The sequence below is a fragment of the Mytilus galloprovincialis genome, chromosome 11, assembly GCF_965363235.1.
Source record: "Mytilus galloprovincialis chromosome 11, xbMytGall1.hap1.1, whole genome shotgun sequence".
NCBI lineage: Eukaryota > Metazoa > Mollusca > Bivalvia > Mytilida > Mytilidae > Mytilus > Mytilus galloprovincialis.
This window is the reverse complement of record NC_134848.1, coordinates 24,137,406-24,157,895: the sequence shown is the minus strand read 5'-3', so window position 1 is coordinate 24,157,895 and position 20,490 is coordinate 24,137,406. Positions and strand designations below refer to the sequence as shown.

Below are 20,490 nucleotides of genomic sequence, written 5' to 3'. Positions count from 1 at the left end.
TTATGGAACGCCACGACTGCCTTATGTTAATAATCAGCATTATACGCAGTGTTCACAGCATTATATGAAGTGATCACAGCATTATATGTAGTGCTCACAACATTATATGAAGTGATCACAGCATTATATGCAGTGCTCACAGCATTATATGCAGTGTTCACAGCATTATATGCAGTGTTCACAACATTATACGCAGTGCTCACAACATTATATACAGTGATCACAACATTATATGAAGTGTTCACAGCATTATATGCAGTGGTCACAACATTATATGCAGTGCTCACAACATTATATGCAGTGTTCACAACATTATATGCAGTGTTCACAACATTATACGCAGTACTCACAACATTATATACAGTGATCACAACATTATATGAAGTGTTCACAGCATTATATGCAGTGGTCACAACATTATATGCAGTGCTCACAGCATTATATTAAGTGCTTACAACATTATATTAAGTGCTCACAACATTATATTAAGTGTTCACAACATTATATGCAGTGCTCACAACATTATACGTTTTTTGTTGATGAAGATGATGATCGGTGATGATGATGAGATTGATGTATGATGAGATTAATGTATGATGAGATTGATGTATGATGAGATGATTCGGTAAACTTCGGAAATTTCATCGGATATTTCCGGACCGAGGCCGGTCTATTTTTCATTCACGAGCACATGGTACACCGAAAAAAAAATGGCTGAAAAAAGTATACAGGCGGTTTTGTTTGAACTTGGTCTTGGGACTATTTCCCAAAGATTTATAGAACACAAAATTAATTTCGCTCTGGCAAAAAAATTGTCTGATGAAGAACTCAGTGCTTTGGGTGTTGGGACCATAGGCGACCGAATACGCCTGAAAGAAAAACTTAACAGTCAAAACACAGAGCCAGTGGCTCATTCAAGTCCTCAGGCTTCAGGTTCTACTTCAGGTAAATTCAAGATAAAGGAGTATCAATTGGGAGTAAAAACGTTGTGTAAATAGAGTCGGAGATGATTTATAATTGACAAAAGTCTATACTTTAGCCCCCTCCCCCCCCCCCCCCCCCGAAACATATATTTATGTCTATGGTTTCCCTGTATTAGTGAACTATAAAACAAATACACAAAAAATGCATTGATAAGAATATTTGTAGATATGGTAGGAGTTGCGGCAGCCAATGAGAGTCTTAGACAACACTCCCTCAAAGACCAAGCATTGATAGATCCAAGGCGCCCGACCCCTTTTTGTGGGGAAAAAATTGGTTGATAATAAGGGAGCTACCATTTGATTTTTATGGGGGGGCTAGGATAAAATTTGAAAAAAATAGGCAGGACAGGAGTATTTAGTAAAAAAAAAAGGCAGGATGAGACACTTGCAAAAAAAAAAAGTCAGGACGACAATTTAGGTAAAAAAAAGTCAGGATAAACTAAAAAAAAAAAGGCAGGACCGAACAGAGTGAAAAATAAAAAGGCAGGACAGAGATTACAGCTAAAAAAAAATGCAGGACAACATTTTTCATCCTAGCCCCCCCATAAAAATCAAATGGTAGCTCCCTAAAGGGAATCACTAGAGCATGACTAGAGCAGCCCCTTTTTATGAAAAGTTCTGGCTCAACCACTGCTGAGGACAATGTTCTTTTTAAAATTAACAATTAATTAAGTAAGGCCTTCAACACAGAGCAATAGCTTACAAGGAACAGCAAACTACTCAGGGCAGAAACAAATGTATTGGTAGTTTAACTGGTCAGAATAATTATGACGACTTAAAATGTCAGAGAAAAAACGCAGGGGGCACAGTATCTAATGGAACTGAAATTTGGTTAGGTCCCTAAAACTTGTATAAATCTGCACATTACATTAATTATAAAGTTAACTTTCATCTTTCAGCATGTCCAGTTGCAGATCCATATCTTTTATATACATGTACATGTATGAAAGGTGGGGAGGGGGTACATTTTTGTCGAGCCTGCAACTGTTGTTGCAGAAAGCTCAACATAGGGATAGTGATCCAGCGGCGGCATTAGCTTACTTCTTAAAAGCTTTATATTTTAGAAGGTAGAAGACCTTGATGCTTCATTCTTTGTATATACAATGTAGATGCCTCATGTTACAAACTTTCCGTCAGTCACATGTCCAATGTCCTTGAACTCATTTTCATGGTTCAGTGACTACTTGAAATAAAAGTTAAGAGTTTTTGTAATGTTAAATTCTCTCTTAATAGTCTTATTGAAATAAGAAATTGGATACGCTTTTGTACTATATTTGGTATATGCGTTCCTTGCAAGGTCCTCATGCCTGTCAGACAGTTTTCACTTGACCTCGACCTCATTTCATGGATCAATGAACAAGGTAAAGTTTTGGTGGTCAAGTCCATATCTCAGATACTATAAGCAATAGGTCTAGTATATTTGCTGTATGGAAGGACTGTAAGGTGTAAATGTCTTAACTGGCAGTTGTCATCTGACCTTGACCTCATTTTCATGGTTCAGTGGTTATAGTTAAGTTTTTGTGTTTGGTCTGTTTTTCTCATACTATATATGCAATATAGGTCTACTATATTTGGTGTATGGAATGATTCATTGTAACTAAGGTGTACATGTCTAGCTGACATGTATCATCTGACCTTGACCTCATTTTTATGGTTCAGTGGTCTAGGTTAAGTTTTTGAGTTTGGTCTATTTTTTTAATACTTTATGCATTAGGTCAACTATATTTGGTGTATGGAAATATTTTATTATCTGTATGTCTGTTATGCAGGTTTATTTGACCTTGACCTTATTTTCATGGTCCATTGCTATAAAGAGTTAAGTGTGTGTGTTTTGGTCTGTTTTTCCTAATTTATAAGCAATAAGTCAACTATATTTGTTGTATTGAAGAATTGTTAGCTGTACATGTCTGCCTGGCATGGTTCATCTAACCTTGACCTCATTTTCATGGTTCACTGATCAATGTTTCGTTTTCTTGGTTAATGTTGAGTTAATGTGACAGTTGTAATAAAGCTTTATATTTAGGTCTATCAACATAATATCAATGATTAGTAAAGAAGACGAGACATTTCAGCGTGTGCACTCTTGTTATAAATTAAAGCTCCCATCCCCACCCCTATGCTCTAGATGGAAAATGTTATTCTCTCTCCCTGGAACTTGCGCATATTCTTGTTGTTAATTATACGAAATGTTGAAACTATGACAAGTCAGTGGCAGATCTGGAGGGGGTGTAGAGGGCGTAAACACCCCCTTTTTTGCTTGTCCTTTTTTTTTTTGGTAAAGTGAGTGATCAGACCAGACTTTGTGGACTTTTAATTGCCATTTCCCGTGTATTTAATCTTTATGTAACAATTTTTTACTTATAAAATACTTTTCACTGATTATGTCAGAGTCATCAGATTTGCTATGGTGGAGTTCAGTTGACAAATGCATTGAAAAAAAAAACATCACTCTGTCATTTCAAAATTTAAATTAGAGTAACACATTGCTAAGGCTAAGGATGACAATCATGACACCTTTAAAGTGACACAGGATTGTGCAAGAATGTGTCACTATTGACTTCTACATGTATTTCAAAATCCCTCAAAACAGAAAGTAATGGCTATTATATACACTCTCATGAAAAAAGTTCCACAGCAATATCATTTACCTATGCAAGTAACGCAACCTGGCAACATGTTTGAATGTAAGCGCCCCAGCCTATGTTTAAATAACATAGCTGAATGATGATCCTCAGTCAGTATAAGCTATAGATTTATATAAAGTTTAAGGTATGAACCATTTGATTTGAGGAGGCAGTCAGATATTTCAGAGAAAAAAATCTGACTCTGGTTTTTGCCTTAAACAAAAATTCTGTCCGATTGAAAACAATAATCTTGTCCACTTTTTTGCTATTAGAAACAAAAAATTCCAACAGAATTAATTACCATTAAATGAACATAATGAATAAAAAACGGGCGTATTGTTTTGGGGGTGGGGGTTTAAAATTCTGACTGGAATCTCTGTTTCGCCGACTTGATACATGTATATTGAATACTTTTTTTCAAAACCAGACTGCGATCTGCCTGCTGGTTGTGGCCTTTATGTCTCCATTTGTGGACAGTCATTTGTAAAATCCTTGTTATTTCATACTCATTCGAAGTCTTAAAATGGTTGATCTGGAACCCCTTGATTCTCTTATTTTTGTTGTGTGAAAAATATCAACCAAACATTACGAAAATAATAATTGCTTGTTTGTCTTTATTAACTTAAATTTCATCAAATAGCCCAGAGTATATCAACAAGAAATATGTGAGGTTTACTGGTTATGCTAACTAACAAACAAAGAAAATGTTCCAGGTCTACTTTTTACTGACATGTCACACATCAAATATATTAGTACATATAGCTTTGGATCCATATTATCATTATATGATAGACAATTATAAGGGAGAATATAGCATTTAAAAAAGCACAACCCTTACACTTTACAGCAACTTTACAGCAACTATAAAACATACATGCTCCACGTCAGGAACCATCTACACTTATTTAATGTTTTTTAACCCAAAATAAGTCCATGATCTTTAAGAACTACGCCCCCTCTTTCAAAAATCTTGGATCCAACCCTGCAAGTTTGGTCTAATTATAAAATTTTCACGGAGACTGTTTCCCGGAAATTATTTAGGCATTACAATGGACATAAGAATTTCCGGTTTACACAAAATTTGTGAGTAAACCCTAAACATGCTAAAATTATAAAAATAAACGTTCAGTTATTTTGACAGGGTAAACAAAGCAAATAAACCTCAGCCATTAGATTTGTTCTATCAATATGTAACATAATATTGACAATAGGAAGAAAGTTAAGTGCCAGTGTGTATCCCAAACTCTTTCTGACTGACAATAATGTCAACCAAAAAATCATTTGGTAAGACAGATATTTTTTTAGATGACAATATTGAAGAAAAAAATCATCTTCTTCTTTCGATCAGACAAACCCTTTAGGCCATAATAAATAATAGGTTTGTTTGCCCAAACGCTACCTACCCACAAAAAAGCTGTTACTCAAATTGTTCTTTTATTGTCCTGGTTTGAAGAAGTTTATTTTTAATCAAATAGGCATGAAGACTGATAAACATCTGATACTTCAATTTCTTTTTTTTGAAAAAAAAAGAAAATGCCTACCTACCTACCCTGACTGTCTCAACCTTTGGGTAGGGTTTGGGCAAACCAAAATATTTTAAGTGTGGCCTTAATAAACAGTATGACACAGACTGAGTGCTACCTATATAGGTTATCTTGCATACAAATTTATATTTCAATGTACATTTTGTACATACATGCACCAAGTCTGTTTGTCAACGTAATTATTTGTTCCACCTAACAGATTTTCCACTAGAAACTTTGTTATAAACATTGTCATAATATAAGGTTATTGCATGAATATTGGGGAATATTGTCCCGAGTAGACTTTTATATTGCATGAGCTTGTGAGTGCAATATATGTTCTATGAGGGACAATATTGACCCCAATATGCATGCAATAACTCTTTTAATGAATAGTAATATACATGTAATATATGAATGAAAAATTGGTTTAAACTTAAGTTTTTGGCGTTGATGACGTCATGAATTGTGAAGATTTATTTCACTAGTGCAATATTGGAATTTATTGCACGCTAACTTTTGGTTACATTCTGTTGGAAATATTATATTGCTATGCAATAATATAGAGTTATTGCATGAATTTTGGGGAATATTGTCCCGAGTAGAATTTTATATTGCACGAGCTTGCGAGTGCAATATATGTTCTACGAGGGACAATATTCATGGCATGATGATGCAATAATCCTTTTATTAAATATTGTATAGCAATATAATAATTAAAAGTAAAAATTGGTTTAAACTAAGATTTAAGCATTGATGACGTCATGAATTTTGAAGATTTATTGCATTAGTGCAATATTAGAATTTATTGCACGCTAACTTTAGATTACGTTCTGTGGGAAATATTATATTGCTATACAATAATATTTGTTCCTGTTTGAACAAATATTCTATGTCATTTATTCCTTTAGAACATTTATTGTAATATTTATTCCAGTGGAAATAATATTCCAAGAAGGAACTTCTATTCCGTAATTGATCTGCTACAGACAAAGTCAAAGGATCATTATGATTGTATGGGATTTATCATGATTATGGGACTTAATCTTAATTCTGAAAAGGGGAGGTTTCCAGTTTTGGACTATAGTTCAAATTCATTTTAACTGTAATATGAACAACAGTGAAAGTACATGTTTATGTAAGGGCTTATTTTGGCCTAAAAATTGAAGTACTTCTGATTTGAGATTTTTTTAGATTTTTTAAACCCTGTAGTGACTACTTCATTTGATTCATTTGAATAGTTATTGTAAAAACAACCCATATTTAGCGTTAGGTATTGATCTATCTGCACATACATTTTAAAACAAAGCAGATGACCCAAGATGGCCGACATACATGTAGCTAAAAAAAGAAGATAGGGTAAAATGCAGTTTTTGGTTGAAACATGTATCTCTGAAACTAAAGCATTTAATGCAAACTGACAAGGTATATAATGTTCATCAGGTTAAGATGTATCTTCCATTTTAATATTTAGTTGAATCAGACAACCTGTTGTTGGGTTGCTGTGTAACATAAAATATTGTCCACCATGAAAAATGGTCTGTCAGACATAATTTCATATGAAATATTGTCCACTGACAGTATTTCATAATGAAATATTGTCCCTGACAATATTTTATTATGAAATAAATTGTCTCTGACAATATTTTATTATGAAATAAATTGTCTCTGACAATATTTTATTATGAAATATTGTCCTTCATGTCCTTGTCCATTACATTTAGTCACCTCCTGCTGGACAATATTTCACTATGAAATTCTGTTCACGACAATACCTCACTTAGTCACTTTGAAATTCTGTTCACAACAATACCTCACTATAAAATACTGATCAATACGTACTGGCTTTGAAATCTTTTTTAATGAATTATTACACAATTAGAAAAAGAACACAAGCATGCATCATGTACATTTTTAGCTCACCTGGCCTAAAAGGTCATGTGAGCTTTTCTCATCACTTGGCGTCCGTCGTCGTCGTCGTCGTCGTCGACGTCGTCGTCGTTAACAATTTTTCAAACATCTTCTCCTCTGAAACTACTGAATGGATTTGAATGAAACTTAGCATGATTGTTCCTTAGAGTATCCTGCACAAAGTGTGTGCTTCGATTTTTGATCCGTCAAAAAACATGGCCGCCGTTACTTAAAATAGAACATAGGGGTCAAATGCAGTTTTTGGCTTATATCTCAAAAACGAAAGCATTTAGAGCAAATCTGACATGGGGTAAAAATGTTCATTAGGTCAAGATCTATCAGCCCTAAAATTTTCAGATGAATCAAACAAACCATTGTTGGGTTGCTGCCACTTAATTGGTAATTTTAAGGAAATTTTGCAGTTTCTGGTCATTATCTTGAATATTATTATAGATACAGATAAACTGTTAATAGCAAAAATGTTAAGCAAAGTAAGATCTACAAATAAGTCAATTTGACCAAAATTGTCAATTGACCTCTTAAGGAGTTATTGCCCTTTAAAGACTTTTTTCACAATTTGTTCATCATGTTGACTTACTTTAAAAAATCTTCTCCTTTGAAACTGCTGTATCAATTTCAGCCAAACTTAGGCTAAATGAGTTTTAGAGTTTCAGAGTATCTAGTATAAATTTTATATTTCATTTCCTTGTATGTCAAGAAACATAGCTTCTATGGCTAAAATAGAACATAGGAGAAAATGATTTTTTTTTTGCTTTTGAAGAAAATAGGACGATTCAAAGAACATTTAAATAAATTGAAAAGCCAAAATAATCATTGATATGAGATTAAACCAAAAAAATTCAGGTGAGCGATTCAGGCTCTTGAGAGCCTCTTGTTAGATTTATAAGTAAAATGATTTTGTATAGTTGGGAATTTATATTATTACTAAAAGTGAGTTTCAAATAGATATAGGAAGATGTGGTATGAGTGTAGGATTAAATAGTGTCCCCCATGAAATTATGTCCCATGGACCAAATTTCATGTATATGATCTATGAAATTTGGTCCAGGACATAATTTTATTATAAAATATTGTCCACCTCTATGTAAAAGTGTCCCTTGACAATAAATACTATTGTGACCTTCGTTGGACATTTTTTCATAGTGAAATCATGTCCATATTGCATAAAAGTCTTGTCTAATACCAAAAAAATTATTTAACAAAAAATAATAAGACTTAATTGACATTTGTATTTAAATAAGCAAACTGAGATATATTTCTTTACAATGTCAGTGATTCTCGGGAAGTAATATTTCCCAGATATCTTACTGCAGGTCTTGTTGACCCCAAGATGACATCCACTTTCATTATGACATAGATACAACACTTGTTTTAATTTGTCCTTATGTATTACAAGTTTTAATGTTTGCTCTTGTGTTTTTTTGTCAACATGTATATAATACATTTCATTGTTTTTAATTTGAAAGAGCTTTGCCTTCCGTCTAAATGATCTCCTATCATTATTGTCAAATTCTGGAGGGTATTGACCATCAGACACATAATTATACAGCTGTTTATATTCCTCACTTTCCATTTTTGTTCACATCTGTGTAGTCTTTATTTAATTTTCAATTATGATTTAACTAATTGATTAAAACATTTAAATTATTTCTAAATTATTTCCCTTGTATAGGGACAGAAAAAAATAGCTACACTATGAAATATTGTCCTTTGGGACATAATTTTATAAATCATCCATGAAATTATGTGCAAGTACTAGGGACAATTTTTCACTAGGGGAGACACTATTTTATGTTTTACAAATGTGATATTTTGTCCCATGAACAAAATTTCACAGCTGAACTGTGAAATAATGTTCTAGAGGACACAATTTCATGGGACACTTTTTTGGCTTACATGAGTGCCAATGAGACAACTCTCCAATTGTATGTTTAATTGTATTACAACATGTCATGTACAATGTCGTAACTGTACAAATATAAGTAAGGCAGCAACCATTTGATTTTCTGGGGGGGGGGGGGGTGGGGGCTATGGTTTTTTTTGGAAAAAAAAGTTTGTTTCCAGTTTTTGGAGAAAAAAATAATTTGTTTTTGATTCTGAGAAAAAAAAAATTGTTTGTTTCACCCTCAGCTGCCACTATATGTAATGCTAAAATTGAAAGAAAAAAATTGTTTTCGACTTGTTGCGAAAAAAATAGATTGTTTTTCGCCGCAGGCGAAAAAAAAAGTTTGCACAGAAAAAAAAACCATAGCCCCCCCCAGAAAATCAAATGGTTGCTGCCTAATGTATTGACTATCACTTTTTTTGTAATTATATACTAAAAAAAAATCCTATATATACCTTCTGTAACATGAATATATGTTAATACCTCCCTTCATGAGACAAAATTCCATGACAATCTGTCTATGAAATATTGTCTCAATTATCTCACAAAATAAAACCAAAATATAACCTCCCTTTAACAGGACAAAATTTCATAGTATTCATCTGTGAAATATTGTCTTTATACAGACACTATATTGTCTATATATACATATTTCACTTTGAAAATTTGTCCTTCTCTGGACATTTTTCCATAGACGAGGACAATATTTCATGATACATAGTTATGAAATATTGTCTTGTGGTACAATATTTCATAGGACAATATTTTGCTTCACAGCTGCCCCGAAATGGGTAATTTTAAAGGAAATTGGCAGTTGTGTGTTATTATCTTGAATATATTGTTACAGAAAGAAAAAAACTGAACAGCAACTGTTACAATGTCCAGCAAAGTAAGATTCATAGATCTACAAAAAAATTCAATATAACTGAAATTGTCAATTGACCTCTTAATCCTTTTCTCAATAAAAATATGTTTTATGCATACTAGACTTTCACAGGTTTTGCAATAAAATGCTGGAAATATTCTTTAAATATTAATGCATTGGGAAAAAAATATTTCATTAAATAAACTTTAGTCAGATATTCTTATGAATATCCTTGTCACATTAGAAACAAATTTTATTAAGTCGACTGGTGCAGACATTTTATATAAATCAAAGCGTTACAACTGAGGTACTACACAGCCGCCAAAAGGCTTCATTATGGAGTAAAGGGGGTGGCGTCAAAAGGCAATATTATGGAGGAAAGGGTTAATAGGAATTATTGCCTTTAGAATTTTTGTATAATGTTAAATAATCAAATTCTCATATGAAACTACTTAAAAGTTTGCTGATTTAATAACACTTGAACATTAATACTCTTTTGTCTTTAAAGGCTCCACACCAAGAAGTCTTCTTGATAGAATCAGAAGGGAGCGTTCATTACTGTTTTCTTCTGGTTCGGGGAAAAGTAATATACCCAAAAACCTGCCTAGAAATCAGAAAAAAAGTAAGGAGAAAACATGGACGGGCACATTTATATGCATGGCAGACAAATCCCAAGGACGGGTACCTTCAGTTTCTGAAAAAGAAGTTTTAATTAAAGCCCAATTGGGTTTTAAAAGGATCCAGTTTTGTCTTGAAGACAAGGAAGAAGATGTTTTGGCTAAAATATCAGAAAATGAAACTGGGTTTTACCAGTTACAAGATATTGGAGGGTTTGAACTATTAAGATGCAGACAAAATTACAGACAGTTAGAATTAGTTGACTGTCCATGGACAGTCCGTGATCTGAAGGCCACGCTTGGAAGTCAAGGTAAAATATACCTAAGGCCTATACAAATAAACTTAAGTACACAGTCAACAGTTCAGAGTACTCATATAGAAAAAAGGGAAGCTTGTAAAACTTGTGGAGACAGCTTCAGTATACATGAACTAAGAAAACATGTAAAACTGTGTCATGAAAAAGATCTTTCTAATGAGTCTGACTCAGAGCTATATGATCCACATATTACTGAAACAAATGTTGAAGAAACTGATGAAATCCAAAGTGAAAAGATACCAGACAATATCATGGAAAATATGGAACAAGTTGAGTCATCTAACAATAACAGTGGATCTTCTGTAAACAGCAACAATGAAACAATTATAGAAAGCATAATAGTGTCCTCGACATATCAAAGCAGTCTTGATGGAAAGGAAGTTAATGATGTTATTCCTATTGATGATGTCTTTCTCCAATCTAGAGATGACAGTTCATCAGCTATCAATGTGGACCCTGTAGATAACTTGATGACAGATGAATCAAATATTATAACACTTATTAACAATTGCCTTAACTACCTTATAGAAAACAGTATTAATGACCCCGTAGACATCTTGCGCTATTTACAAAAGAATATAGTAACTGGTAGGGAATTGGAAATTACAAGTATAGAAACACCCACAGATGGAGACACAAATTTTATTTCTGTGGACAGACACGAGTTAATTGAAACTGCCTTTGATGAAGTAGGAGCATTAACAGACTTACGTCCTACATTAGAGGTACAGTTTTACGGCGAGGTAGGTCATACAGAGTTCTGTGTTCACATCAGTTCATTAATTTACATGTATGGTATTGATATCACATATACTTGGCAACTGTTTTTGATTTCATCAAATATTTCTTATATTGGCCTGAATAAATAGATTTCTGATATATGCATGGTTTATAAAACAAATTTCAATTGAGCACCACCCAAGAAACAACCCTAACTAGTTTCTTTGTTTTGCACATTCTGCCAAGAACTGAAAGGAGTCAGCAAATACAAAGTGGGGGTTATTTTTCTATAAATTGGTTGCTTGCTCTCAATTCGCAACTACAGAGCTGTGGTTACATGTACATATGTACATGCATAGCTTCAATTTTTCTCTCATTAAGGAGCTATGAATCTAAGCTTCCTGATATATATATATATAGTAGAACATTTATTGTCGAAATCCGGATCTGGTGTAAAAAAAAAATATTGACACCTTGTTTGTGGCATAACATGGTGGGCACAAGTTAATTGTTTTCTGTTTGGTTTTAAACTTATATTAAGATCCGTTTTGTTACATATCAATTTTATTTTGCAATCACCAATGGCAGACTGGCTAAAACATCCTCTTCCTTGTCTTCAAGACAAAACTGGATCATTTTTAAACCCAAACTGGATCATTTTTAAACCCAATTGGGCTTTAATTAAAACTTCTTTTTCAGAAACTGAAGGTACCCGTCATTGGGATTTATCGGCCAAGCATACGCATAAAAATTGCGGTTTTTATCCAATGCAATCAATGAATCATAGGTTTGAATGTAGTTTTCAATTTAGACTTGTTTATATAGTACATGTACAACTATATATATACATGTACTTAAATTATGGCATACATTCTTTAACAGGTAACATTGTGACAAGGAATCACATTTTTATAAAATGAAACTATATAGTAAAGGTCACCTTCATGTTTGCTCCAACTTGTTTACTGTACATGTATAGTGTGTTACATTTTCAGCTGATCTTCGCAGATAGAAAACAAGAATGTGTCCAAAGTACACAGATGCCCCACTCAATAATTGTTCATGTTCCATGGATTGTGAAATAGGGCAAAAATCTAATTTGGCATTAAAATTAGGAAGATTATACTATAGGGAACATGTGTACTGAGTTTCAAGTTGATTTGACCTCAGCTTCATCAAAAACTACCTTGACCAAAAACTTTAACCTGAAACTCCCACTTTCATTTTCTATGTTCAATGGACCGTGCAATTGGAGTCAAAAGTCTAATTTGGCCTTTAAATTAGAAAGATCATATCATAAGCAACAGGTGTCCTAAACTTCAAGTTGATTGGACTTCAGCTTCATCAAAAACTACCTTCACCAAAAACTTTAACCTGAAGCGAGCGAACGGACGGACGAAAGAACGAATTAACTAACAGACGACCGGAGCCACAGACCAGAAAACATAATGCCCCTTTACTATCGTAGATGGGGCATAAAGAGGCCCAAAATAAATTCCCCCAATTTAAAAGTGCACATGCAAATGTATTGATAAAAGGTTTGAATCTGCCAAAATAATAACCGCCAAAATATTTTGTACACCTTATTCAATGAAATTGAAAATCTTGAAATTTAACACCAGCGGATAAGGCCCGCTATACAGTACTGAATTAATTTTGAATCAGATACTTATTATTTACATGTAAAAAGATCTTGTTTTTCAATTATAAAAATAAATGTTATGTACCTTGATATTTATTAGTACTAATTAGTACTAATTTTCATATATATTATCTTTTCAAAACTTGCAGAATGCAGTTGACAGCGGTGGACCCAGGAAAGAATTTTTTCGGTTAATCCTTAGAGAAATTAAAGAGAAATATTTCGAGCCTGTTAGACCATTTGCAAAAATGGAGGACTATGAAACCATAGGAAAGATTTTAGGTATGAATTATCTCCCCACAACATAAAATTGTAACTTAGATATAGGAAGATGTGGTGTGAGTGCCAATGAGACAACTCTCCATCCAAATAACAATTTAAAAAAAAGGTAAACCATTATAGGTCAATGTACAGCCTTCAACACGGAGCCTTGGCTCACACCGAACAACAAGCTATAAAGGGCCCCATAATTAATAGTGTAAAACCATTCAAACGGGAAAACAAATGATCTTATCTATATATAAAAAAACAAGAAACGAGAAACACATATATATTACATAAACAAACGACAACTACTGTACATCAGATCCCTGACTTAGAACATGTGCAAACATTCGTAGCAGGATTCAACGTTTTAATGGATCCAAACCTTCTCCCTTTTTCTGAAACAATAGCATACCATTACAACATAGAAAACACAGGATAAAATATCAATTGGCAGATCGACTTAACATGCTTAACATATACTTTAATGTGAGTATGCTGTATTATATTCATTGCAGTACTATTTTCACTACACTGGTCTTCTTATAGCAGTTGCTTAAAATTCAGCTTACCAGTTGAACAATTTGGTTTGCTTGAACAATTAATATTCAATCACAATTTTGCATGAACTTCATTTTATTTTTATTTTGCATAAATCTTCATTTTATCATGTGATAAAGCAGTAACAATTAAATTCTTAGAGCATCTCTTGTTACAACCATGCAGCTGTTTCCTTTATAGTTTTCTCAGTGAAGATACAGTTGTATCATGTATGTTCAAATTTAGTAACTTTAATAAATGTATTCTTTTTTTCAGCTCTTTCAATGTTACAGAATGGAAAGATACCACAGTTTTTGGATTTTTCTCTTGTTGATGAGCTGTTTGAAAGTAGCAGTCCAAGTTTGGTAGTTCTGAATTTAAGAAAAGGACTAGACAGTTTAGGACTTTACAAGGTAAACATTATATCTGCTATAAGAAAACATAGTTTTAAGAATTGTGATATGTGTACACAGCCTACTGGTACAATGTATATAGAAATTAATGTAAATGTGAACGAGAGTTTAAGGGGACTCCTCAGGGTACAAATTTTATTTTTTTCTAATATAGGATTTCGCTATATTTTTTTTATAAATAAACTTTATCATATACTTAAAAGAAAAATGAATTAAAGAAATGGGGTCACTGTTCATTTAAGCTCACAATCTGCCTCCCAAAGAAGCATACATTTTTGTTAATGTCCTTTTTCTCTGTTGGGTTAATAGGAGAAATAAAAGAATAACTAATTACAGAAATCGCTTAAATTTTACAGTTATTTAGTTTATGTACATCTTATTTGAAAACAATAATAAAAAATATAGGTCACCAATGAGTTAAAAAAAGATACTCCAAATTTAATGCCAAAAAATGGCATTTTTGCACCAAAGGGAGATAATTTGGAGCTTTTTCAATGATATCAACATTTTAAAAGTCATCTGAAGCTAAACAGAATCGTTTTTTGGGGTTGATTTTTGAACCATATCATAAAGTATAAATAACAAACAGTGTAATAAATAAATTTTGTAATGAAAAAGTAAAAGTTTAATTTTTTGCTGAAATTTTTGTACCCACAAGCCACCTTATTAGTACTACTAATCCAAGTATTCAAATCAAAAGATTAACAATGTTTGACCTAATTACAATACATTAAATCATGAATGCACATTGTATATCATGTATATAGATAATAGGAAGATGTGGTTTGATGAGTGCCAATGAGACAACTCTTCATCCAAATAACAATTTATAAAAGTAAACCATTATAGGTCAATGTTTGGCCTTCAACATGGAGCCTTGGCTCACACAGAACAACAAGCTATAAAGTACCCCAAAATTACTAGTGTAAAACCATTAATTCAAACAGGAAAACCAATGACCTAATCTATATAAAATGAGAAACAAGAAACACATATAGATTACATAAACAAACAATAACTACTGTACATCAGAGTGCATGCATTATCAGTGTTTTTCTGTCACAAGTTTAATATTTTGTATTTTTATGGAATAATATATATATTTCTGATTCTCAGTATTTGCCAGTTAAATAGCAAACACTGTTACTCACAACATAACCTTTAAGGAATGACTGTAATATTTTTTCTGTGTATGAAGACATGCAATAAAAAATGTTGTGCACACTGAATAATGCGTGTAGCAGGTTATTTAACACTGTGCTCCACATATTTTATGTTATTTTCGAATACACAGAAAAAAATATTACAGTAATTTCTTACATTATTATTTAAATCTTAATTCCATTTTGAACTGGCGACTAAGTCATGAAAAAACATTGATGATGTCATGATCACATGACAAAATTATGTCTATGATATGATATGATAAACAAAACGACCTCAGCCAATCAGAAGACGTGTTTTATCCAAAATTAAATTATTTGGAAATATTCAGATGCTTGATGCTATGTTTTTTTTTAATGATCCAACCTTAAACAAAATGGCTGTTTAAACTTTCTTTGTTTAACATTTAAAAAAAAAATAAAGCAGCCTGTCATTTATTTAAGAAATTGAAAAGTGAAAAATGGATTGTTAACATGAAAAAATTGTAGTAATTTAAGAATGTACTTAGGTGAGGTTTTGGAATTCATGTCAAATGTTCAGACATTATTATATTATTGTATGGATACTTTTCTCAGTATTCATGTCCATTCCTGGTGTGAGTATTAATATAATGTAATAGAATTTGTTAAATGCAAGATCATTCATGAAATAACTCAAAAACACACTTTTATATATTTAATCTGACCAATGGGGGATAATGACCTGAGGAATGTAGTCTAGACAGTTAACCAACTGTTATTAACTTATAAATGATGGCAAGCATGGGATTCCAGTAAATTTTTAACTGAGGATTTAGCTCTTACTTAACAATCTTGTACCTATTTAAATATCTTTACGCATGAGATGTTTTCACTAAGATTTCTATTACAGATTGGAAGTTCACTTCCCCAGTTTCGCCACCTTTTTAACACAAAACCACCAATATTGACTTTGAAAGGTGCAATTACAATGCTGAAACCGAATCTCAGTGAACCTGGCACCAACAGAAGAAGTTTACAAACTCGAGTTTATTCAGTGTTCACAAAATATCTTCGGGAAGTATCAAGTAAGAATAAAATATATACATGTAGATGTTATGACTTTTTATGTTATAAGATTGAGTTAATCTTTACAACCATTTACCACACTGAATTTTAAAAACCATTTCAGAGCTACAAAAAACATATGAAAATGTATGTTTGTCATTAAGTATCAGGACAATTTGAACACATTTAACAAGTGTGGTCTTATTATTTTATAGTCTATCAGCATTAAACTTCCCTTGACTGATTCCCCCTACTTTTTTACACAATATTAATCAATGTCAAATTTAAGAATTTCTAAATTTGGGGTCCTGACCTTTCTTATTTAAAAAAAAAAGAGAGGCTGTGATATTTTGGAACAAAGTTGCTATGCACACAATATAGACAAAGGTTAATTTTGAATGGTTCCTCAGGTCCCACCCATTAGAGATGTCTTGAATGTTGATAATTAAAGTATTGAACAGGGTCCAGTGTAAGAAAAAGTCAAAAAAAGGAGAGACTGTTGGTCTAACTTAAATCTGAAATATATAAGAATATGTGGTATGAGTGCCATTGAGATAACTCTCTGTCAAGTCACAATTTATAAAAGTAAACCATTACAGGTCATCGTACAGTCTTCAACATATAGCCTTGGCTCAGACCGAACAGAAAGCTATAAAGCCCACCAAAATGACATGTTTGAGGGTTACCAATCTGCTCTATCACCGTCTCAGCTATGTGTTATTAATTTTTTTATACTAAATGTCCTATCCTTATTGTCATTTACAGATGAATTTGATTTTAAAGTATTTTCTATGACTTCATGTTCATAACAATGTTAGGGGTATCAGAAAAATCATCAGAAGAAAAGCAAGATGTTTTATTTATTTATTTTGACAATCAAATAATAGAATCTGATCCAAAACATCAAATTAAGATTGTTTTTATACGCCCGTCAAAATTTTGACGGGACGTATTATGGTATACAAATGTCCGGTGTCCAACCGTCTGTCTGTCCGTCCGTCTGTCTGTCCGGCTTAAACATGTCGCACCGTAACTTTAGAACGACTTATCCAAATTTCATGAAACTTAACATAGTTGTTTCTTATGATGGTCAAATTATCTGTATACTTTTTGGTGAAAATAAGATTTAAACTTTTTGAGTTATGGCACTTTGTAACTAAAATAGGGGTGTGTTTTTTTCACATGTCGCACCGTATCTCAAAAACGATTCTTGATTATGGCTTTAAACTTTAAACACTTCTTAGTTATATTAATCTTAATATCTGTATACTTTTTGGTGATGATTCAAAATTTTATTTTTGAGTTATTGAGTATTTTGTAAAAAAGGGGGAGGGTTTTTTTACATGTCGCACCATATCTCAAAAACGATTTCTGATTATTGCTTAAAACTTTACACATGCCTTTGTTATATTAATCTTAAGATCTGTATACTTTTTGGTGATGATTCAAAATTAAATTTTTGAGTTATTGAGTATTTTGTAAAAAAGGGGGAGGGTTTTTTTGTTGCGCCGTATCTCAAAAACAATTTATGATTATTGCTTAAAACTTTACACACTTCTTTGTTATATTAATCTAAAGATCTGTATACTTTTTGATTTTGATTCAAAATTTTATTTTAGTGATATTTAGTTTTTATAAAACTTCCACACAAGACGCCGGGCATATCATGCGCTCATGGTGCAGCTGTTTATTATTATTCGATGTAAATTCAATTCATTGTCCTTCAAATTATCAATGTTTGATTAGCCTGGATAAGAGCCAGGGTGATCATCATTCCAAAAAAATTGTCAACCGCTCAGCCATGTGATAGAGTTAATTAACACCCTCTTACATTGTCTTATAGCCAATCAAAAAATGGCATTTTAACATGAAATTTATTATACAACATATCAATCGAAATGGCTTTAAAATAACTCAATCAAAAGACATATCAACACAAGTAAACTGTTACACTAAATGAACAAAATTGTATGCATACCTTTTAAATTGAACTTAATTTATTGTATATACCTTGAATATTTTAAGAAGATTATGATATTTTTTGTATATTTCTGAGAAATTCTGACTACTTATTATTGCTATTATGTGTAGCAGTCCTTTCGTATAACACTGGCGGATCTAGAAATTTGGCCCGCTCAAGTCACACTTCAGTTATTCCCTATATAAGCAACCGAATATTTTCCAGAAAAGGGGGGCCCAGCCCCAACTAAATCTGCCTCTGTATAATGAGAAACCTGAAATTTTGTTCAAAACATATTTTAATCTTATAGAATGTCATTCTTATTTCAGGTGGAAGAAGAGAAAATATATCACTGCATAGTATATTAATGTTTGCAACTGGAGCTGATGAAGAACCAATTCTTGGATTTGCAGTAGGCCCAGAGATCTGTTTTTCTGAGAGTGAAACATATAATTCTTTTCTGCCTACTTCAAACACCTGCATAAATAGACTTACTTTACCAATTCCATCAGCAGAGAAGGATTTACCAACAAATGAAATCTTATTCCACTTGTACGACTTGGCATTTGCCAATACTTATTATGGATTAAGTTTAACATATTATTGTCAACATTTTGTATTTGTGATCATTCAGTGTAAATGATGCGAGTCTGATTTACCAACAAATGAAATCTTATTCCACTTGTACGACTTGGCATTTGCCAATACTTATTATGGATCAAGTTGAACATATTATTGTCAACATTTTGTATTTGTGATCATTCAGTGTAAATGATATGAGTCTGATTTACCAACAAATGAAATATTATTCCACTTGTATAACTTGGCATTTGCCAATACTTTTTATGGATAAAGTTGAACATATTATTGTCAACATTTTGTATTTGTGATCATTCAGTGTAAATGATGTGAGTCTGATTTACCAACAAATGAAATCTTATTCCACTTGTACGACTTGGGTTTAAATGCCAATACTTATTATGGATTAAGTTGAACTTATAATTGTCAACATTTTGTATTTGTGATCATTCAGTGTAAATGATGCGAGTCTGATTTACCAACAAATGAAATCTTATTCCACTTGTACGACTTGGCATTTGCCAATACTTATAATGGATTAAGTTGAACATATTATTGTCAACATTTTGTATTTGTGATCATTCAGTGTACATGGTGTAAATGATGTGAGTCTGAAGTAGGACTCAGACATGGGGTCAATTACATTTGAAAGTAATTAATTACATTCAATTACAATTACAAAATCTTCAATTAAATTACACATTACATTTGACTTTTTTTACCAATGTAATTAATTACATTCCAATTACTTGGCAAATGTAATTAATTACTTCAATTACATTTGAAAGGAAATTTAAGATAAAACATTGAAAACATGCATTTATTCTATGATATGTACATAAGTATTATACATTGCTCTATAGTTATAACAATTAGACAGTGTTCAACTAGTATATACATTTTTGTCTACTAGACCAGAGATCAATGGTTAAACACACACTTTCAGCTCTTTTAAGAGTATTTACAAGGTTATTTTTTATTTCAACCGATTTTTCATGTAGAAGTTTCGAAGATAAATGCTTTCTGCTAGGCACTTAGTGTCAGCTTTTTCCATCAAGTTTTTAAATTCTTCACTTTCGACAATAGAGAGTGGTAAAAGATCCCCAGCTATGAACATTATAAGAGCATTTGTCATTTCTAACTGTTTTGGATCAGACGGTGAATATTTTACACTTTTTTTTATGCATTGTGTCAATGTTGGTTGAATTTCTTTATTCTCAGAATGCAGAATGTACAAATCTCTGTGTTTTCTCTGAAAATTACAAAAGGCCTTATTTAATATCTTGAAAATATTAAATTGTTTTAATTTACCTATTGAAATTTTACATTTATTTAAATTTATTTGATTGTAAATGATACAAAAAAAGAGCACTATTTTTTATTTTTTGAAATGATTTTCATTTTTATCCCAGCTTATTCAAATTATTTATCTTAAAT

The 20,490-nt window shown here is 32.1% G+C and overlaps 1 protein-coding gene across 2 annotated transcripts; it reads left to right on the top strand.

The window, feature by feature from the left end:
- The first annotated feature begins 624 nt into the window (after positions 1-624).
- Positions 625-19,671, top strand: LOC143051901 (uncharacterized). 2 transcript variants are annotated; one of them, XM_076224896.1, is made up of 6 exons: positions 625-945; positions 10,321-11,489; positions 13,258-13,390; positions 14,189-14,325; positions 16,360-16,534; positions 18,804-19,671. In XM_076224896.1, exons 1-6 carry the CDS (start codon positions 711-713, stop codon positions 19,115-19,117), a joined length of 2,163 nt encoding a protein of 720 aa, XP_076081011.1. In that variant the 5' UTR covers positions 625-710; the 3' UTR covers positions 19,118-19,671. The 2 variants fall into 2 exon arrangements, with proteins under 2 accessions (XP_076081011.1, XP_076081012.1); XM_076224897.1 differs by lacking the exon at positions 625-945 and adding an exon at positions 4,670-4,690.
- Positions 19,672-20,490: the final 819 nt, after the last annotated feature.